This window comes from Trichosurus vulpecula, chromosome 3, assembly GCF_011100635.1.
Source record: "Trichosurus vulpecula isolate mTriVul1 chromosome 3, mTriVul1.pri, whole genome shotgun sequence".
Taxonomy (NCBI): Eukaryota; Metazoa; Chordata; class Mammalia; order Diprotodontia; family Phalangeridae; genus Trichosurus; species Trichosurus vulpecula.
In genome coordinates, this window is record NC_050575.1 from 177,243,534 (window position 1) to 177,267,074 (window position 23,541).

General features: G+C 39.0%; 1 protein-coding gene across 7 annotated transcripts in view; it reads left to right on the plus strand.

The window, feature by feature from the left end:
* Positions 1-23,077, plus strand: part of EHMT1 (euchromatic histone lysine methyltransferase 1) — a 304,570-nt gene extending 281,493 nt beyond the window's left edge. For all 7 annotated transcript variants that reach the window (XM_036749452.1, XM_036749451.1, XM_036749450.1 and 4 more), the window contains 2 exons: positions 9,008-9,183; positions 21,706-23,077. In XM_036749452.1, the coding sequence (XP_036605347.1) occupies positions 9,008-9,183; positions 21,706-21,886 (357 nt within the window). In that variant the 3' untranslated portion in view covers positions 21,887-23,077. The remainder of the gene's footprint in view (positions 1-9,007; positions 9,184-21,705) is intronic.
* The last annotated feature ends 464 nt before the right edge of the window (positions 23,078-23,541 follow it).

Genomic DNA, 23,541 nt, shown 5'->3' on the forward strand with positions numbered 1-23,541 from the left:
GGATGAGGAATGTTTATTGCCCAGATAATTGAATGGACAACATGTAGAACTTGTCCAAATGTGTATATGTGAGGTGAATAGCAAGTGGGACTCAAGGTTAAGAAAGAGAAAAATAGGTTGGATTGCTTTTGGGGAAATTTCAAAAGTTTCTCTGACCCCAAACTTCCTATAACAACTACGCCCATCTTTCAATGCAACATTTTATTAGTAATGCTTATATGGCAGTAAGAACTGTTAACACCACTGCTTCTGAAAAACTAAATATGAACATCACAAACAAGATCATGGAAAACCACATTGTATGTATCAATGCATTCCATCATATAATTCTATCGTGTAATCAACAAGGCATTCTGAAGAAGAATAGTTATAAAGAATGTCATCCAAGAGTTGTATGACAGAAAGAGAATGCCTAGGATGGCAAGAGTGAAAAATAAGAATTGACTGACCAGATTACTGTTCCACTCATAACTACAAGATGTCCCTGAAAATCAGAATAGTCTAAATGGAAAAGACTTAAAGAAGATAGCAAGAATTCTTTTTTATTTTTAATTTATGGAATAAAAAAAGCATTTCCATAACAGTATAATTTTTTAAAAAAGATGATTGCCCATGAAATTGCAAATCTATTATGTACAAGTTGCTATTTCTTTTAAATGCATAATAAAGTTAACATGTAAATTTCTTATTTTTTTTTCCCTCTCCTCTCCCCTCCTTAGAGACAGCTAGCATTAGACACAAATATATATAGCAAGAATTCTTAAAATAAAAAGGATAAGAAAATGGAGGAAAATATAAGGTATCTCATAATGGAAATAACTGACCTGGAAAACATCAAAGAGAAATAACTCAAGAATGAAAAGATACCTTAAATCTGTGACCAAAAAACAAAACAAAACAAAAAATCCCAAACCTGACTATAGTTTCAGGACATCAAGGAAAATTTCCCAGACATATTGGAACAAGGGGGCAATATGAAAATAGAAATAATCCTTGAATCTCCTCCTGAAAGAAATTCCAAAATGCAAAGGAGTATCAGTGCCAAAATCCAGAACTTTCAAACAAAAGAAACAAATATAAGTAGACAGAAAAAGAATTCAGATACTGAGGAGTCACAGAGAGGACTGCACAAAATTTATCTGCTGTTACATTAGAGGAGCAGATAACATGGAAAGAGATATTCCAAAAGGCAAAAGACAAAGAGGTCTACAACCAAAAATAACAACATAGTAACATTAAGTATCATCCCTCAAGGAAAAAAAATGGGTCTTTACTAAAAATAGAGAATTTTCAGATATTTCTGATGAAAAAAAGTTGAAAAGGATCTTTGGACAGCTTTATTGTTAGCAAGTTCTTACTAACATCATGCCTGAATTGACCTCTTTCAAGCATCCATCCATTGTTCCTGGTACTACCTTCTACGGCCAAAGAGAACAGATCTGATTTCTCTTCGAGGTGACAGAGTCCTTCAGAACTTGCAGACAGCTATCATATTCCAGCTATGTCTTTTTTTCAACCAGGCTAAACATACCTTTGTCCTTTGATCCAGTCCTCATATAACATCGCCTTAAGACCTTTCACCATCCTGATTGTTCTCTGGATAGTCTTCTGCTTATTAGTGCCTTTATTAAACCCTGACACCCAGAACTGAACATAATACTGTACATCAAGTATGTGACACTGCTCTCTCCTATCTGTCTAACCACTCTCTCATTCTCCTTTACTGGATAGATCTTTATCCAGCTTACAACTCTTCTAGGTGTCCTCTAAGCTCTGTCCTGGGCCCTCTTCCCTTCTCCTGAAATGAAATATTTGTAAAGAAGTGTTTAGCACAGTGCCTGGCACAAAGTAGGTACTATATACATGCTTATTCCCTTTCATTCCCCCCTTCCCTGTTTCACTTGGTGATCTTATCAGCTCACATAGGTTCATTATTATCTCTGTGCAGATCATTTGCAGATTTCTCCAGCGCTAATGCCTCTCCTGACCTCCACTCTTGCATCTTCAGCTGCATATTGGACCGCTCAAACTGGATGTCCAATAGACATCTGAAGCTCGACATGTCCAGAACTGAACTCATTATCTTTCTCCCCTAAACCCTCTTCCCTTTCATACTTCCCTAATTGTTGAGGGTACCACCATCTGCCTGGTCACCCAGGTTTACAACCTAGGTGCGTCCTCAACTCTCCACTCTCTCTCACTCCCCATATCCAATTAGTTGTGAAGTTCTCTCATTTTATCTTAATAATGTCTTTTATATACATCCATTTTTCTCCTATGACACTGCCACCACCCTGGGACAGGCCCTCATCATTTTATACTTGGACTATTACAATAGCTTACTTGTTGGTCTCCCTGCCTAAAGTCTCTTCCTACTCCAGTCCATTCTCCATTCAGCTGTCTAATTGATCTCCTTTAAGTGCAAGTTTGACTTATCACTGCCCTATTCAGTCAACTCCAGTGGCTCCCTGTCACCTCCAGGATCAAATATAAAATCCTCTCAAACTTTTGAATCCTTTTGTAATCTGTCCCCTTCCTGCCTTTCTGGTCCTATTACACCTTACTGCCTCTACATACTCTGATCCAGTGACACTGGCCTCCTTGCTGTTCTTACACACAGCACTCCATCTCACATCTCGAGCCATTTTCACTGACTGTGAATGTTCTCACTCATCTCTACCTCCTGACTTCCCTGGCTTCCTTTAAGTCCCAGCTAAAGTCATGCTTTCTGCAAGAAGCTTTTCCCAGTCCTCCCAAATCTTTAGTGTCTTCCTTCTGAAATTATCTCCAATTTATCCTGCATATGTCATATTTATACATAGTTATTTGCATGTTGCCTCCCACATTAGACAGTGAGCTCCATGAGAATAGGGACTGGGTTTTTTTTTTTTAACTTTCTTTGTATCCCTGACACATGGTATGTGCTAAATAAATGTTTATTGACTGACTGACTGACATGAGGTCAGATGAAGATATAATACAATGAGATTATCACCCCCTTATTCCTGCAAATTATGCCCCTCCTAAGGCAGCCCAAGGTTACATTAGCTTATTTGGCTACCATATCATACTGTCAAAAAACGAAATAAAGTTAATCTAGCATGACTGTTCTTGATGAATCCACCCTTGCACTTTGTAATCACTGCTTCCCTTCCTAGTCTCTTGAATGATCCATTCTAGAATTTCCTAGGAATTTTAGTCAAGCTCATTGGCCAGTTGTATGCAGACTGTTCTCTTCAAAATTAGGACATTTGTCAGTCTTGGGTTGCCTCTCCTGTTTCTGTGATTGCTGAGATAACATTGGCAGTGGCTCAGCAATCACTTCTGCCAGTTCTTTCAGGACCAGATGATGTACCTCTGGTTCACATAACTTGAATTCATAAGGCAGCTACATGTTCTCTTAGTTTCCCCTTTCTTATCTTGAATATCATTGATTTTTATTCTGTTATTACCAATGTAAAGGTCATTCTTCTTTGGGAAGAAAACAAGTAGAATAAAAGTTGAGCATCTCTACTTCCAGTTGTCAGTGATCATTTTCCCCTCACTCCAAGCAAAGTTCCTCACCTTCTTTGATCCTACTTTTTCTTCCAATATAGTTCAGAACAATAATAACAAAACTTTTTCTTTGTCTTGCCTTCCCTCATCAATCTCGGCCTATTCTGAGCTTTAGCATCTTGGACATTGTTTTTATAAGGCTCTATGACACTTATGTTCATCTTCTGTTGCCTGGCTTCACTTCCATCATTTATATATTTCTTTTTTAAATCTAGGTTTGTCTGTGAGGTCCCTGTCTATCCATTTCAGTCTTTTCAGACAATCCATTTTTTCTTCTCCTTTTAAAATTGTTTCCATTACTGTCTTTAGAATTTCATTCTTGAGTATTTCCCATTCCTCCTACACTGACTTCCCCTGAAGCATTTTAGTTCATAGGCTCCTACCTGTCTTTCTCCTGGTTCCCTTGAAATCTGCTTTCCCCAAATCTGGGGGCACATGCCACACTATATCCAGTATTTTTTCTCCTTTTATAGCATAAGGCTTAGGAGAGAGTAATCATTTCTTTTAAAGTCCCCACTGTTTGTAATCCAACTACTGATTCTTTCCTGTTGGTAAGAATCAGATCAGAATAGAATTTCTCCATGTTGCTTCCTTTACCTTTTGAAAGTTGAAATTATCACTAAGACAAATGAAGTTAGTAGCTGTTCTGCTTTTGGCAGCAAACTCCAGAAGGTGATTAGATAATTAAAGTTCCCCATTACTACCATCTCATACCCTTGGATCTGGCTTGTTTGTGATCTGTGCCCCAGATTCTCCATGTATTTCTTCTTTCAGTAATGACAAAATTACTACTACTTCTCTTTCCTTTGATCTTTAAACACATGCTTTCCATCCTGCTCTTTCCGTCTGTTTTCTGGATTCCCTCACAGGAGTATACTTTGTTAATATACAATTTTAACTCCACCCCTACCCCCTTTTACCTGCCCTAGTATTCTTTGAATAAGATATAACCAACTTGAGCATGGGTTTTATCCCGCTGACTCTTAGTGATGCTTAGTGATCCTCTTGCATTAGGATTGCTAGTTTTTCTTGTTTGTTTTCTGTATATTGGTTGTTCCTTTTTTGGGGGATTACTGTAAATTCCTGGGTGCTTTCTGGCAGGATAGGGAGGGTGAGTCCTTAGAGGACCTCAATGAATCAAGTACTGCTGCTCTGCTTCATCCTGTTTTTCTGCATGTCAGGATCAGCTGTTCTTGCTTTTGGCCTGTGGCTTCAATTTGGAGGCAGTGGAAAGGAAAGTGGGATTTATCTTGAGAGGATGCATGTCCTCAATTTTTCTACATGAGCATTGTGTATGCTATTTGGAGCGAGTACCTTTACAATAACAGTTGAATTCTTGAGGTACTATGGAGCCATGAGAGCATCTGTGTCTGCTTTGGATAATTTTTCACTTGTGATCTTTGCTGTGGAGGTAACCAAAGGAGTATTTGCATTCACAAGTAAAAAGATGGCTATATAGAAAGTTCAGATGATAGAAAGAAACACAGTGGTTACCTTTAAGATAAAGTGAGCAAAATCCTTCCTACCTTTAACTTGTCATTTCTGTATTTTGGACAAGTCCCAATAAGATCCAACTTATATCCAAAAGATCCCTTAGTATTATAGATACCAGATTGAGGATGTGATCAGTGCTAAATTCTCACGCATTGGGATCATTGGTGTTAAGTTGCTGGTCTCACAGTCTACATTGCCCTTATTAATGGCTTATCACAGTGTCCGACACATAGTTGTACCTAATAAATGCTTATTCTCTTCCCTTCTTTTTTTTCTCCCTTACCAGCCCCTCTTACCTGGTGAATTAGTAAATCTCTACCTTTTAGGCTAGGGTCCAAATCAGTGGGGCCAGCAGATCTTTGGCATAATGTTCTTTTTTTTTTTGTGATCCACAATTCAAGAGATATGATATAAAATTCCTCTTCAATGATATTTAAAACCAGAGACTTTCATACAAGACTTTCATACTAAATGTCACAAGAGACATCTCTTTAACTAGCTGCCGTAATCAAAAGGCATTAAAGTTTAAAATGGGGTAAAAGATCCCCACATATAACATTTTGTTTTATAATTCTTTAATGTATATATTACATAATGTCCTCTTTTCCTCTCCTCCTTGATTGGTGACCTTGCCTCACATTTTACTGAGAAAGTAGAGGCCATTCTCTGTAAACTCCTTTTCCCCTTCACTTCATCTAGAACCCCTTGACAGGATCTCCCACTTCTTTAATCTAGACTCTGATAGTGAGGTGACCTTTCTCCTTGCTAACAGTAACCCATTTATATTGTGCTCTTGATCCCATCCCCTTTCATCTTCTTCCTTAGCAGGCTTCCCTGTCAGTCAGCTCCACCTGTCTTCAGTCTCTCCCCATCTACTGGTTTCTTCCATGCTGATTACAAACCTAAATCATCATTTTCATCCTCAAAAGAACTTCATTAGACCCTGTCATTTCCTATAGCTGTCCTGTATTTTTCCTCTCATTCTCAGTTACGGTACTAAAAAATGTGCATCTTCTTTTTCCTTATTCACTTTTCAACCCTTTGAAATCTGGATTCTAACTTAATATCTCAACTGAAATTGCTTTCTTCAAAGTTATCCCTGATCCCTTAATTGCCACATCTAGTACCCTATTCTTATTCCTCATCCTTCTTGAACTTTATATCATTTGACACTGTTGACAACTTTCTCCATCTGCATACCCTTTCTTCTCTGGTTTTATATTATCCTGTTTCTTCTACCTGGCTAGTCCCTCTTTCTTAGTGTCCTTTTTTTTTGGATCATCATCAGTGCCATGACTAATAACTCTTATTGGTGCCTTCTCTTCCAGTATTTCTTTGTATTTTGTATATATTCTTTACATTCATATATATAGTCTCCTCCTTTAGAATGTAAACTCCTTGAGAGCAGGAATAATTTGTTTTCCTGTAGCTTAGTATAGTGCCAGACACATAATCAGTAAACATTTATTAATCTCCTACTATGTGCCAAGCACTGTGCTAAATGCTAGGGATTCAAAAAGAGGCAAAAGACAATCCCTGCCTTCAAGGAACTAACACTTGAATGGGGGAGACAATTACAAATAAATGTACACAAACAAGCTATATAAAGGATAATGCAGGAAATAATTAACAAGGGGAAGGCACTAGAATTAAGAAGGATTGGGAAAGGCTTCTTGTAAAAGGTGAGATTTTAGTTGGGACTTAACAGAAGTTATTAGGTAGTATTGAAGAGAGAGAATGTTACAAACATGGGGGTAGGGCCAGAAAAAATGCCCAGAGCCAAAAGATGTAGACTCTTGTTCCAAGAACAGCCAGGAGGCCAGTGTCACTGGGTCAAAGAGTATGTAGTAGGGAGTAAGGTGTAAGAAGCCTGGAATGGTAGGAGAGGTCTGGGTTATAAAGGTCTTTGAATACCAAACAGGGCATTTTGTGTTTAGTTCTAGAAATGATAGGGAGCCACTGGGGTTTATTGAGTAGGGGGGTGATATGGTCAAACCTGCACTGAAGAGAGAGAGAGGATGGATTGGAGTAGGGAGAGACTTGAGTCAGGCAGACTCACCAGCAGTAATCTAGGTGTGAGGTTATGAGAACCTGCACCAGAATGGTGACAGTGTCAGAGGAGAGATGGTATATATTCAAGAAATGTTGCAAAGAAAAAATCAACAGGCTTTGGTGACATACTGGATATGGGGAGTGGAAAATTAAGTAAAGAATCCAAGATGACTCCTAGGTTGTTAGCCTGAGAGACTGGGAAGATGGGGTTGTCCTCTCCAGTAATAGGGAAGGTAGATGTGGGGAAAGATTTAGGGGAAAAGATGATGAGTTCTGTTTTGGACATGTGTTTAAGATGTATACTTTTACATTCAGTTTAAGATATCTGAAAAGCAATTAGAGATACAAGATTGGAGATCCCTGGGAAGGTTGGGGCAGGACAAGTAGATTCGAATATTGTCAGCCTAGTAATTGGTAATTAAATCCATGGGAGCTGATGAGATCAAGTGAACTAGTGATAGAGAGAGAAGAGGAAAGGGCCAAAGATAGAACCCTGAGAGACCCTTATGGTTAGAGGGCATGGTCCAGAAGAGGATTCAGAGAAGGAGTGGTCAGATAGATTGAAGGAGAACTAGGAGAGAGTTGTGTCCTGAAAACCTAGAGAGAAGAGAGTATCAAGGAGGAGAGAGTGATCAGCAGTGTCAAAGACCGCAGAGAGGTCAAGGAGAATGAGGACTGAGGAAAAAAAAAAGATTGGAATTGACAACTAAGAGACCATTTGGACAGAACAGTAGAATGATAAAACTGGAAGGTAGATTATAAGGGGCGAAAAAGAGAGAGGAGAGAAAATGGAGGCTGCCTTTTGAGGAGTTTAGCCACCAAGGACAGAAATAAAGTGATAGTTAGCAGGGATGGAAGGATCAAGTGAGGGTTTTTTGAAGATGGGGAGACATGGCCATGTTTGTAGACAGCAGAGAAAGAGCCAGTAGAGAGGGAGAGATTGAAAATAAGTGGAAGAGTGGAGATGATATAGCAATCTATTGGAGGAGATGGGATGGAATGGGATCCCTTGAACAAGTAGAGGAGTTAGCCTTGGGATAGTAGTCAGGCCACTTCATCATTTGAGGCAGAGGTGAAGGAGAAGAGAGTGGCAAGAAGGCACCTGAGTGATAGGAGATGAGGAAGAGGGGAGAGGAGGGAGCTTAATAATAATAGGTGCTTAATAAACAATGTTGATGGATAGTTATTCCTTATATACTGTGTGTGTGTGTGTGCGTGCGCGTGTGCGCGTGTGCATGTGTGTAGGATGATAGGATGTGAGCTCCTTGAGAAATGAGGATTCTTTCATTTTGTCTTTGTATGCCCCAGACTTCTATCACAGTGCCCAGCACATAGGAGAAGCTTAATAAATACTTGTGTGGGGGTGGGGAGGGAAGAAAAAATGATTGTTGGTTAATAATCTATCACACCCACAGTAAATTATAAAATCCTTATGATCAGGATCTGTATCTTATCTAAACCTTTTATCTCATCCCTTAATATAGTGTTCATATGAAGTAAACATAATAGTCTAATAGATGGATAAATGAATTGTAAATTCATGTATATAAAATCCTTGTTTACGTCTATCTATATTCAGTCCCCATTTATATCATTCCCCAAATTTCTCCACTGCAATGAAAATTTTAAAACTTTTTTTTTGGCCATCTCTACAACTCTAGAATATTTCTGAGTAGGCGCTAACATGATAGATATTGATACCTTTCAGACTGTGAAAGGTTGTTGTCTTGGTGTTCCCTATTTGAAAGAAAGTGATTGGTTAAAGTCATGCATCTTCTGCTGTATTCTTCCTTCTCCCTCACTGATTTTGTGTATTCATTGAAAAGTGCCTTGTTTCAGTTGTCTTAAGCCAAACCAAATAATCCTTAAAATGTAATGTGATGCTTTTCTTTTCCCCCCACCCCAGGATGGAGAAGTTTACTGCATAGATGCCCGTTTCTATGGCAACATCAGTCGTTTTATAAACCACCTCTGTGAGCCCAACCTCATTCCTGTGCGTGTCTTCATGTCACATCAGGACTTGCGCTTCCCTCGGATTGCCTTCTTCAGTACTCGGCAGATAGAGGCAGGAGAAGAGCTAGGGTATGTACTTTTGCATTATCTTATACTTATGTGTCCTCTCCTTACATTTTATATATTTGTATATACATACATACTCAGGTAGTGCTGGAATGTATTTCCCACATATTCATTCATATGAAATACTGTTTGTAAAGTGCTTAGCAGAGTGCCTGGCACAGAATGGATTTTTAGTAAATGCTTCCTTTCCCATATGTGCACATATATGGCTGTTTTAGATTGGTAGATCTTTGCTTTTATGCCAAAAATACTTCTTCAGTTTCCTTTCTTTAGAGATTAGCACACTAGTAATGGGGAAAAGTTTGGCCCTAAATTTAATTTCACCTAGCCCATATAGCAGGAACTGGTCCAATTTTTCCCCCCAGCGGTGTAAATACAATATAGGTTTAAGAATTAAGAATGTTCTGACAGTCCATAAAATGAAACCATTTTTATGGGAAATCAATCCTTACTTATGTACAATGAGGATCCAACTCTTAACACTGTGACTCTCTGTGACATTCCTTATTTTCTAGACCTGGGTATTATGGGTAAAAGGAATTCAAGAAGTCTTGTACTACAGTAGAAATCTGCAATGAAGATAAAGTGAGGCAACAGAGTTCCAAGTATGATTAATTTATTACCAAAGCTAGCAGCTACGAAATAAAATGGGAACCAGGGTTCCCCAGAAATCAAGGATGCCTTGTGGGGGTTTACAGAACATCCTTATAGTTGATAATGAGGAACATAGTAAGTTTACATAATATTGAGTAAATCTTAGATTATTTCCAAAAAAGGGAGAGGATGAGGAATTAGAAAATTGGTGTGGCTCCTGAGGAGTAAACAGACTTTCTTGCTGATTGATTGGGACATAGGTATTGATTAATGGAATATTTTACATTAGCAGGTTATGACAGCATCTGAAAGGAATAGGGAGCTTTCAAAAGAGCCAGTTTCTGACAAACAAAAATAAGAGGACTCAAAATTGGAACTACCTCTCACAATGGGAAACTACTTTTCACACCCACTCTCCTGTTTCCCAGTTGCCTTCAGCAAAGCATTTCTCTTATATCATGACTTTATAGCACAGCATGACTTAGCTCACAAAGCAAGGATAATCATGATATAAATGGAGTTAATTAATCTTAGATTGCACAATTCCCTCCTTTGATTCTTGAGAGGGATGCCTCCCATGAATCATTCTCTATAGACAGACAAATGCTTATTCTGGTAGGGTTACATCCATGTGTATGTGTGTGTCTGTTCAGCATCTTGGATCACTGTAATATTCTCAGGATCTAAGTTTGAGCAAGCTTGAGCACAACAATTAATACAATAGTGAATACAAGGTGGAATGACAGTTATGAGAATCAGGATAATAAGAGCCCATTTAAGTATGGCTGACAATATGCTTCCACCAGAAAACCAGGAGGTTACCCAAGAAAACCAGGAAGAATGATCCCATGTGAATTACTATTCTCTGCAGTTTGCTGAGTTTCATTCATAAGCTGTTGAAGTTCATGGACATATGCGATAATCTCTCCTACTTATTGATGCAGGAGCAACAAGACTTATTAATAATAGCTCAGGCTCTTCCCTGGGAAATAGTGAGAATATCTAACACCAAATGGTTCTGCAAAAACCATTTCTGCTAAAGAATTAATTCCCACCTAGAGGAAGAGGACAGCACTAGATGTTTCAGCAATGGCTGCACTTGTTCCTTGGACCAACTTTTCATGTTCAGTAGAAATTTTCCTGACTGATTTCATGACACAGCCCATCCCCAAATTTGGGAATACAGACCAGAGAAATTTCAGTCCATGAGTAGATTCCTTTATACGGTGTGGAGGCTTATATTTTCTCTTTATCTGCTCATGCTACCATGCCCCCAGATTTCTAGTAGTCCTTCCTATTAGGCCCATAGAATGATTATAAACTGATACTGGTAGGGCCAAATAGGCTAACCCACATATCCCATACCACCCCAGGGGAAGAGAAGAAAAGGCTGCTCCAGCACAAATAAAAAATTGACCTGAAGTTGCTAATCCGCATACCGACTCTGCACTTGAAATGTCATTCTTATTAGAGTTGCAGAAGAAAGGCTCCTAGATTGAGTATTGTCATTAAAGTGGGTTTTAGCACAAATGAATGATTCTTGTTCATTAATATTGAGGAGCATGAAAGTCTTACTATATTTTTGTTTCATATCATCTCCTACAAAGATAGTAGTATTTTCACCTTTGCTTCTGTTGACAAAGAGAGGGAGCTCATCTGGCAAGGTTATGTAAGTGGGAATGAAGGTATTCTGTCCTTAATAACCGTCATGGACTGGCCTTCAAAAGTTATCTTAAAAGTTTCTGAAATGTGAGGAAACTTAAGAGGCTTAATTGTCATTGACAGCGGTCTTTGATTGAACTTGGAATGGGCCTTCCCAGACTGATTGGATTCCATTGAGCTTCAGGAGATGCTTGATATAGACTCTGTGTCCACAATGGAAGTCATGTAATGACAAGTCCAAAGGCCCAGTCTGTACTTCTGCTCCTATGTCATGGAGTTCTTTCAGTCTGCTCTGTAGTTCCGTATGTTAGAAGCAACGGAGGCATCTTCTTCCAGTAAAGAGGTATATACAGTGGAGAAAGGCTTTATTTTTATTGGAGGGTGTCCAAATAACATTTTGTAGCTATATGTAATTCCCCCTGTGGTCTGCTTCACAGATGAAATAAAGCACGCAGGAGTACATCAGGCATTTTAAGATGGGTTTCAGAATACAGTTTGCCAATCACAGTCTTAATTTCTTTGTTCATGCATTCATCTTGGCCTGAACTCTGTGGATAATAGGGAGTATGAGACTTAGGAGTTGTCCCAAGAGCATAATATATTTGGGAAAGAGTGAATGAAACTCCCCTGTCTGAATCTACATGTGCCGATGGACCATACCAAAGCACAGTCTCTTTGGGAAGCACTTTAGCCACAAAATTCACTGTAACTCTAGAACCAGGAAATGCTTCTACCCACTAAGTGAGCTGATCTACAATAAAAAAGCAAACTTTGTCATGACCTGACTTGGGCATACATATAAAATCAATCTGCAGATGTTGAAAGAGAGTATAAGCTGAAAGGTGACCATCAAAGACAACTTTACAAAAACATATTGGTATATGTTCGATAAGTGGGTCAGGAAGCAGTAATACAAGCTGCAACTACAGTAATACCTGGGGCTGCCCATGTCTGCTGTATTGTAGAGTTCAAAAATGCCCCCCCCCCTCCCCCCCGCTCCCCCCCATGAATAGAAATACATACCTGGTGATAGAAGCCTCAGGGGAGTCCGCAGTCATTCAGATCCCATTTGTCTGTGTGGCCTTAAATCATTGTTTCCATTTCCCAGCTTTGGAGTCATTATAGACAAGATTTAAATTGTCTTCCCAAGAAAGGGAGATATGAAAAACATATTGATGTCCTTTCAGAGCCATGAGGCAGCTTTGCAGCCCCATCTGCGTAGTTGTTCCATCATGAGACAGGATCAGTTCCATTGGTGTGAGTGGGGCAATGAACAATGACTAAAGCAGTTGGTAGTTTGATAGCGGATAAAAGTTCCTTGATGAAGTCTGCATTAGCGATGACTTTGCTATTAGATGTCAGAAAGCCTCTTTGTAGACATAGTATCCCAGTGGTGTTACAGGTGCTGAATGTATACGTGAATCGGTATAGATAGTTGCGCTGTTATAATCAGCAAAACATCAGGCTTCTGTGGGTGCTATCAACTCAATTGCTTGGGCTCTGAAATGAAATCTCAAAGAGGCTGCCCAGAAGGTGTCATGGTTGGAGACCATAGCAGCACTTAAGTACTGGGTGACATCCCTCAACAAAGGACCCATCAGTATACAGAACATAATCAGGATTCTGCAAAGGAATGTCAGGAAGATCATCGTGGAGTTTTGCATCCATATCTACTAGAGAGGAACAGTCATATAGTGATTCCCCAGAGATTGGTAGATGGGGCAGCAATGTAGCAGGGTTGAGGATGACACATCACTTAAGAGTAATATTCTCTTTTCCTAGCAAAGTCACTTCATACCTAGCAAGTCTCTGTTCGGAAAAAGCTGTGATGAAATAAAAGGACTTCAACCTCATGGTGACATAATAGCATTAGAAAGGCACCAAGAATTAAATCACAAGCCTTCTCTACTCAAAGGGCAATGGTGGCCACAGCCTATAGGCATGGTGGTGCTCCAGCAGCCACAGCCTCAAGGTGTATGGAATAATATGCTACTGGGTAAGGAGTACTTCTGAGTAGACACCAGATGCCACCCCATTATGCTCATGAACAAAAAAACAAAAGTGCTTACTGTAATCTGGAAGTCACAAGGCTGGAACTGATAACAGGGTTGAGTTCAGCCAGGGCAGTAAGCTGTTGAGGCTCAAGTTGCGGAGGTTCTGTAACAGAGTCTTTAGTCAAAGAAGTTAGAGGTTTCATAATTTTACCAAAAGATAGAATCCATTGTTGACAGTAACCAGCCACACCTAAAATGTCATGCAGCTGTTTCTTGTTCTTCAGAGTTGATAATTGCTAGAGAGTCTGTAAGCACTTTAGAGAAACAGAATGGCTCCTGGCAGATAAAAGGAAATGAAGATACTCCACCTGAGGAGTGCACCATTGATCTTTTGATTGGAGACTTTATGGTCTCTCAGATGAAGTTGGAGAAGAAGATGATAGCTGTCTTCTTGGCAGGTCTCTATATTGGGTGCTGCTAGTAAGAGATCATCAGTATGCTACAAAAGAGTAGAGCCCTTGAAGTTAACAGAGACCAAGTCCTGCTGCAAGGTCTCGGAGAGCAGGGCAAGGCTTCCTCGAGGCAGACTGAGTCCATTGTGTCTTCCTGGTAAAGGCAGATAGGTATTGTGAATCCAGGTGAATGGGAATGCTGAAAAAAGCTGAACCAAGGTCTGTCACAGTGAAACAGGTAGCCTCACTAGGAATTGAAGAGACAATAGTGCCTGCGTTGGGCATCCTGGATGCCTAGGTATAAGAGAAGCACTAATGGTGTGTATATCACACAGAAATCAATTAACAGGTTTTCCATCAGAGATTTCTTAAAAGTCACTAAAGGAATGTTACAAGGTTATTGACTGGAACAGCAATACCTTGGTCTCTCAGGAAGTTAGTAATGGGTAAAATACCTTAAATAGCTTCTCTAGATAAGGGATACTGGAACACAGATGGTGGTGGCACTGCTTTGGTCTTAATAGTAACAGGGATAGCTGGTTTTAACAAATCTACATCTGAGGATGAAGTAGCCCCTAGAGAATCAGGGATAACAGGTGGAAGGCTCAGATTTCCTTGGGTATCATGACAGGAAATGGGGAAGAAGGAAAGCAGTTTCTCTTCAGAGGGCCCTTGAAAGTCTAGAAAGTCCTTTTTGGAGTCCTCTGAAAAATCTCTCACAATAGGGAATAAGAGAAGGCAGTCCTCTGGAAATTGTAAAGACACAAAACCATTAGAGGAATATGTGGTCTTCAGTTCACATAAAAGATCTTTACCCAGAATATTAAATGGAGATTGAGGCATAGAAAGGAAAGAATGTTTAAGTGAGAGAGGGCCAATGGTGACTTTTTGAGGAGACAATTTGAAGACAGATTGGGGCTGTCTGGTAACTCCAATAATATTTTGGGACCCAATAGAAGTGCACTCAGGATCTAGTTATCTCAGTTAAAACTGAACTAGAGGTTCCAGTGTCTCATAAATAATCATAAAACATATCAACAATTTTAACAATAATGTGGAGTTCATTAGTGCAGGGAGAGGCAAAGCCTGGAATGACTGGGGCAAAGACCTCAGGATCAGGGGAAAATAAATTCTTTATTAGAATTTATGGTCCCTGTATCTCCCTCCACCTTCATGCTGTAAATTTCCCTTCATTTCCTTCAGGACCTCCATTCTTATTGTCATTAAATCCCTCTCTTCAAAACTCACCTTATAGCAAGGTGCCCCTTCTTGTAACAGTAAAAGCATTTGTGTATCTCGTAGTTACCAGGTAGATAGAGTGTGAAAAGGAGCTAGAGGTATTTGGGCAACCAAGATTAAGGTTTTTGCTTGGGTTTTACTTTCTCTTTATGTCTTCCTTCATAAACCTATTGAGCAATACTTTTAAGTTCACCAATGCTGTTTTCATGCCACTCAGGGCAACTTTTATGGAAATAGTTGCATATTTCTGACATAGATAGGTTAACAAAGGCTGAATTGTCTCTTGCATTGGTTGGATCTAACCCTGCGTACCACTTAGCATTTTTATGCAACCTGTCATAAAAGCAGTAAGGAATTTCATTCTCTTCCCTGGATTATTTCTTAGAATTTGTTCCATTTTTCAGGTTGGACAGTATATGCCTCTATTCCCCAAATTAAGGATTTTCTAGCTTATAACAGCCTGTTGTAAACAGGTGGGTTGTTAGGGTTCCCATGGAGGTCTGGCAAAGGCTAGTTGGGAACATCCCCTGAGTGGACTGGGGCTTCTCTGTTAGCAGCCTCTGTGATGGCAGTTCTTTCCTCAGGGAAGACCAGGATTTCCATTAAGTCAGTTACATCTCCCCTGGTTTAGTATGACCCCTAAAGATGACCTTAAATTGGGTTATAACAACTACAGGATCTTAATCAAATTTCTCTTCCATGTGGTGAGGTCAGAGGGACTAAAAGGTTGACAGAACTTTAAGGACACTATATTTCCCTACTCAGTGATATCATGTATATATCTGGCCTGTAGCTAGTCCCTTGTTTTCAAAAGAAGCAACATCTCTTACCTTAGTTGGAGAATAGGATGGAGCAGCAGAAGGAGAAGACAGAGCAGGATAGATAGAAAGGACCCTCTAGGAGATTGTGGGCATGTTGCATCAGAGAGCTGCCCAGCAAAACCAATAGTACGTTTGCTTTGGATGAGTTTGTTCACTCGCCAATCTCAATTTCTTTAATAAACAGTAACCAAATGTACTGTACTGAGGCCAGAATAATTTGTCAGCCAAGTCCCTTGCAGTCTTAGACCAAAGCTCACACAGTTTAATAGCACACTTCTTTATCATACCATACACATACCATAAACTGGGAGTTTCCCCTGGTTAAGGAACTTTTCTGGGAGGGGTGGGGAGGGGGTGTTCCATTGGTGTGCCACTACTAGACCCCATCACTCTCTTGAGGTGTCCCTCAAAGGACAGTTTCTTTCCCCAGCAAAGCTCTCACAGGAATCTCCCTGGGAGTGCTCCTGCTGGATTTCCCCTGGGATGCTTGTCAAACAGGGAGTTAAATAATGCCCTGGTATATCTCCCATGGGAATAAACTAAAATAGGGTCTTTCCCATTCCCTTACAAAACATCCAAGGGAGGAAAGTGATATTAATCTTAAGACTACAATGACTTAAGAGTCTGATTCATTTCAAATATTGCTTCTATGTCAAGAGTCAGAGAGTCAAAAATTAATTTCAAGGCCTTGTCAGTTTCTTGGTTTATATGTCTCAGGGATTTTCCTACTTGTAAGAGAGAATCCTCTTTCTGTAAAAAGGATTTCTTTGTTTGCAGGAGAAATAATTGATCTTTCCTTCCCTGTAGAAGAGTGTCCTCTAATAGGGATTCTCTTATCTGCAGGAGAGATTTCTCTAGTTGCTCTATCTGAAACAAAAATACCTTTGTCCTGCAGGTGGTGATCTCTCATTAAGAGTCTTACCTTGGCTCAGAGAAATTTGGATTGAGGTTGAGTGCATATCCAACCTCTGGGCCAGACCTCCTCAGAGAAGTCCCTTGGTGAAAAGGTGACTGGAATACTCTAGGGGGTTCCTCAGAGAGGGCTGTTTTAGGGTCTGGGAGTTCCAAAGCTCGACTTCCTAGCTGGCTTGCCAGTTGTCATGGTAACATAGCTATCTGCAGTAAAGATAAACTGAGCAGCAACATTCTGAACATGATCAGTTTATTAGCAAAGTTAGCAATAAATGGGATCCAAGGCTCCTCAGAAACCAAGGATGTAATAACAAAATTCATCTGGAAGAATAAAAGCTCAAGGATATCAAAGGAATCAATGAAAACAAATTATGAAGGAAGGTGATCTAAGCTATACTGGATCTCAAACTTTATTATAATGTGATAATTATCAAAATAGTCTGGTACTGTATAGAGTGGTGGATCAGTGTAATAGATTAAGTACAAATTACCTTATAGTAAATGACCATAGTAATCTAGTATATGATAACCCAAAGATTCAAGCTTTTGGAACAGAAACTCATTATTTGACAAAACTACTGGGAAAACTGGAAACCAGCATGGCAGAAACTAGGTATAGACCAACATCTCATACCGTATGCCAAGATAAGGTCAAAATTGGGTGCATGATTTGCACATAAAGGGTGATAGCATAAGCAAATTCAGAGAGCATGGAATAGTTTATCTGTCAGATTTATGGGTAAGGGAAGAATTTAAGACCCAAGAAGATATAGAGAATGTTACAAAATGTAAAATAGATAATTTTGATTATGTAAAATTTAAGAGTTTTTGCACAAACAAAACCAATGCAGCCAAAATCATAAGTAAAGTAGAAAACTGCAGAAATAATTTTGCAACAGATATCTCATAAAGGCTTCTTTTCTCAGATATATAGAGAACCTGAGTCAAATTTATAAAAAATGCAAGAAGTTCCCCAATTGTTAAATGGTCAAAGGAAAACAGACAGTTTTCAGACAAAGACATCAAAGGTATTTATAGTCATATGTAAAAAAACTCTTTAAGTCTTTAGAGATTAGAGGAAGGCAAATTAAAACAGCACTGAGGTACCACCTCACACCTATCAGATTGGCTAATATGACAAAAAACGGAAAATGTTAGGTTTTGGAGGTGATGTGGAAAAACTGGGACACTAATGCCCTGTTGGTGGAGTTGTGAACTGATCCAACCATTCTGGAAAGCAATTTGGAGCTATGCCTCGAGGGCTATAAAACTGTTCATACCTTTTGATCCAACAATACCACTGCTAAGTCTATATCCCAGAGACATCCAAAAAGAAAAGGGAAAAGGACCTCTTTGTACAAAAATATTTATAGCAGCTCTTTTTGTTGTGGCTAAGAATTGGAAATCAAAGTGGTGTCCATCAGTTGGGGAGTAGCTAAAGAAGCTGTGATATATGATTGTAATTGAATACTATTGTACCATAAGAAATGACAAGCAGGATGATTTCAGAAAAACCTGGAAAGACTTACATGAACTGATGTATAGTGAATTAAACAGAACCATTGTACACAGTAACAGCAATATTGTTTGATGAAGAACTGCGAATAACTTGGCTGTTCTTAGCAATGCAATGATCTAAGACAATCCCAGGGGACTAATGATGAAGCAGAAGAGAAAGAAGTGATATTGTTTGAATACTGAAGCATACTGTTCTTCATTTTCTTTTTTTTTAAATTTGAGTCTTGTACAAAATGGCTAGTATGGAAATGTTTTACATAATTGCACATGTATAACCTGTATCTGATTGCTTGCTGTCTTAGGGAGGGGCAGAATTTGGAACTCAAAACTTTAAATAAAAATGTTTAAAAAGAAAAGCCCACCAAGGATGCCATCTGGGGGTTTACAGAGCATACTTATGGTTGTTAATAAGGAACATAGCAGTTTTTTATATTATTGTGTAAATCTTAGGTACTTCCACAAAAGGGAGAGAATGAGGAATTGTAAAATCGGTACACTTCCTGAGGAGTAAACAAACCTTCTTGCTGATTGGCTGAGATATAAGCATTGATTAATGGAATATTTTATGTCAGCAGGTTATGATAGCATCTGAAAGAACTAGAGAGCATCCAGAAGGCACTAGCTTCTGACAAACAAAAATAGGGAAATTCCAAACTGGATATTACCTCTTACAATGGGAAACTACCTTTCACAAACACTCTTCTGCTTTCCAATTGCCTTCAGCAAACCATTTCTCTCGTATCATACGATTTTGCACCACAACAAGGCCTATCATGGAAAGCAAGGATAATTGTGATATAAATGGAGCTAATTAATCTTAGATTTCACACTACTAAATTTTAGGTGTAGACTAAAACCTTTCATTATAACAAATTCTGGCATTATTTACTTTTGCTTTTATTAAATCTAGATAGCTACATTTTATGTTTAAAAAGGGCAACATACAAATTAACTTCCTTTCTCTTAGAATATGGCATAGATGGAGATTAGGTCACAGTCTGCCATAGTTAAAAGGGACCTTCAGGGTGGCATAGTGGAAAGGTAGAGTGAAAACATATGAGTTCAAATCCAGGTTCTACTACTTACTCCCTGTATGACCTTGAGTTCATCGTTTTGCTTTTCTGCACCTTAGTTTCTTCATCTGTAAAATGATAAATTGGACTAAATGGCCCTTAAAAGTCCCTTTCATCTCAAGATCATGCAAATTCTGTCTGGTCAACTTCTTGGACCTTGCAGAAATTCTCTTTCCAAGATACCTCAAAGATTGGTCTTCCTTTGCTTGATCACTTCCAGGAATAGGGACCTCACTACCTATCAGTACATTCTTTTTCATTTTGCATGGATTTAATTGTTCCCTCATATATGAGAGAAACAGCATTGTGTAGTGAGCAGAGAGTCATCTTGGAGTTAGGAAGACTTCGAGTCCAGCTCTGCTTCTGTTGCACACTAGCTGAATGACCAAGAATGTTTCCACAGTAGGTATTCCCTGCACCAGTAGCATCCTAGGTCCAAGTGAAAAAGACAAACAAAATTTTCTCTTACTCTGGTCGACTTAACTGACAATGAAATAGAATTCTCTGTGTGTGTGTGTGTGTGTGTGTGTGTGTGTGTGTGTGTGTGTGTGTCCGTGTGTCCGTGTCCTGTCTTTGATTTCTAAAATAGATTAGTGGTAATTTTTCTTTTTGTCTTTTTAAAAAAACTCACTTCTTGTTTACATGACTTTTCATGAAATTTTTTTCCCTGTAAGCAACTAAATGAATAAAAATTTCTTTCCCTACTATGCAGATGTAGTAAAATCCCAAGTTTTTTCTACTTTTGAAATTCTACAATTAGTTTATCCCCATCATTTTACAAGTGAGAAAACCAAGGTGCAGAAAGGGATACAACTTCCACAGATACCAAAGCGAGCCGTTGACAGAACTAGGACTGGAATCGGTCCCCTGATGTCCAGTAAAGTTTTTTACATTGTACCTAGATATCCTCATTAGCGCTTCCCTTTCTGCTGGGTCTTTTTTGCTCAGTTTGGTCTGTAATATTCTGTCTCCTAGTCTTTGGGCTTTGGAACTCTCAACATCACCCTACCCTCTCCTTTTATTTTTACATCACAGTATTTTCTAAATATATCCTTCTCTTTCTCCTACCTGTCAAGCTATCATTTGTAACAATTTTTTTTAAAAAGAAAAAAAAATTGGAAAAACTAACCTATCAACTGTGCCCAACAGCATATATGCTATTCTATCATACCCTTAGTTGCACTTCTGTACCACTCTCTATCCCCCCACCCAAGAATCTTTAGAATGAGATTTCCTAGAAGATCTTAACTTCTAACTGTAAGTAAATAGCCCTTCTGTATTTCCTAGCTAATACAAATCTATAAAACATTCATGGGCGGTTAATGTTTTTCCTAGTTAGTATATGTTCTTCATATTCCCTTTATTTTGTTCCTTTTCCTTTTGTGAATTTCTTTTCCTCTTTTATCTTTCCCTGTTTAATATTGTGATTTGCCCAAATCCTGGAGCCCTGAATTCAGTCGACTGTACAGTCATGGACTTTTGGCACAGTGAGAATTGGAACACAGATCATGGGATTTTTTTGACCACATTAACCTTTTCCTGTGGGCCTTTTATGCTAGAAACCAAAGTCACTGAAGTCTAGAAAATAATCTTTCCAGTATTTAGCTGTCTGGATGAATGAGTGGATGAATGAGTGCTTTGGACCAGGAACTCTTATTATAAGAAATGTGTGTGCTTCTACTTTATTAAGGTTCTCACCCCTTCCAAACTATCAGTCCTAGAGGAAGTTGACCTAGGATTGCATACTGAGAACTGATGGATGGGTCTTTTTTTCACACATGATCTCATAAGAGCTCCTATTCACAGCTTTTTAATATTAGAATTCATTCCTTTCCTAGCTAAGTCTGAAGGCAGCACACCTGTTTAGAAATGACAAAAAAAGGGAATATTACAGATAGAGATAATAACTAAGTCAAGTAGGGTGAATAATGAATGAAAAATGAGTTTCCCCTTAGCATTTCATTAACATTTCAGTATTAGTTGATTTGATAGAAACAAAAGGTTTAGAGGCCCTACATTTTCGTTCCCTCAGCCATATCACAGTCAGATCAGTGTTGATATCTCCCCTTTCACTCATCTAGCCTAGCATTTACTCATCCATTAATCCACTCATTCAGCAAATACTTATTATGTGCAGGAACCTGTGGAGGAGAAAGGCCTATGAAGAACTTGAGATCTATGGTGAAAGTTTCTCTAGCTATGATTCCATGACTCAATATTCTCCTCTCTGTTCCCCACCCTTGATTTGATCTCTTCTCAGGTTTGACTACGGAGACAGATTCTGGGACATCAAAGGCAAGTTCTTTAGCTGTCAGTGTGGGTCCCCCAAGTGCAAGCACTCCAGCGCAGCCCTGGCCCAGCGTCAGGCCAGCTCTTCCCAGGATACCCAAGAGAACGGGCTCCCAGACACCAGCTCCGCTGCAGCTGCTGACCCTTTTTGAGGCCCTGATCACCAAAACTGACATTGTTTCAACTCTCTAGATTTAAATACTGTTTAAATTTCCATTTAAAGAGGACAAGAAATCTACAAATGAAGTCCAAGAGAGGTCATAAGATTTAGGGGCTGTGCCACCGACTGTTACTTGAGGAGTTATGAAATAACATGCTGAATATTTTTTTGTTTCCGGTAAGTTCCCAGTTCAGTAGCCTGGGGCTAGGGGGGGCGGGGGTGGGGAGAGATGTGATGACCCATTTTACTAGGGGAAATGTCAGAAACACCATCTGTGGGTGTGATAACGGTGTTGTCAGAGGCAATGGAGAGGTTCCCAGCCATCTTAAAATGGCATTACTAGTTAGACAAGGCCATTCAGTCAGACTATGTCCCAGTCCATGACAGTGAACTTTGAAGTACTTGATGTCACTCTTCCTAAAGTTTCCAGAAGTGATTCACTTGGCATAGGCCTTCTGAGTTTCTGATGGTGGTTTTTGTGCATTTTGAAGTTAGGTTTCTTCCTCTGGATCTGGTGATTCCCAGTGATGCTGTGGAAATCATTTTGGGCAATGCACACTCTTCTAAAAGATGCCTGTTAGTCACCAAACTCACCTTTCTGGAGTCCTTTTCTTTCCCTTTCTTGAAGCCCCTATTTTGTGCCAGCCTGCCAAAGCCACCATCACTCCCACAAGTTGTCTCCGTTAAGAGTCTGGCCTCCTTTGAGGCCTCCTCGGCATGTTACTGGTTCAGTGTTTGTTTCCACGGGTGACACATTACAGAAGGATCTGTTTCTTCTTTCACATTAACAGTCTTAGGGAGGAAGTTTTAAAGGGATTGTACAAGACACTAACTTGGAAAAATCAGTTTGCTTTTTAAGAAATATATATATATCTAGACACATATATCAAACCTCTGACTGGCATTTCTTTGAGAGGCTACTGAGCTCAGTGAGAGCTGAGGAGAGCCAAGGATTGTGTAACAGGGAGAAGATACCAACGCACCAGCTCGTCTGCTCCTGTCAGTTTATTTGATGCTGGGCACCTTTTAATTTTTAAGCCACATGCTATGATGATTAATAAACTGATTTATTTTCTACCATTATTGAACATTAGGACAAACAAAAAATAAAAAAAAAACCAACACAAACAACGGTGCTGATTCTGGTGTGATTTTTACTCACCAAGTGAATATAAACTATCAATTGTATAAAAAGAACAAAGTGATTTTAGTATAAAATGCAGGAGAACCTTTTTTTAAATTGTTAGTATTGTAGTGTGAATAAATTTGCCATCAACTTTTGTGTGATGGCTTGGCAGGTCATATAATTTTTTTTGCATCTATCTTTTTAAATACTGTAATTAGTGCAGTAACCGTGGGTTTTTTTGTGCAACTCTTCTAAAACATTCATAATGCGGTCATGTTTATTTTTTTCTGTTAAAATGTTTTTGACAGTTTTAAGAGCAGTCTTTTGGCTCAGACCATTTCTTGTTCTGTTTTCAATGAAATCAATAAAAAAAGTACTTTAAATGAGTTTTTTATTATGATATTGTGTTTCTCAAATGGTGTCTGCAAAAAACGCCTCAGCTTTGACTGGATAAGATGCTTGCAGTTTAAATACAGACTTTGTTTAACCAGTAGCTCTAGTCTTAAGAGATTATATCTAAC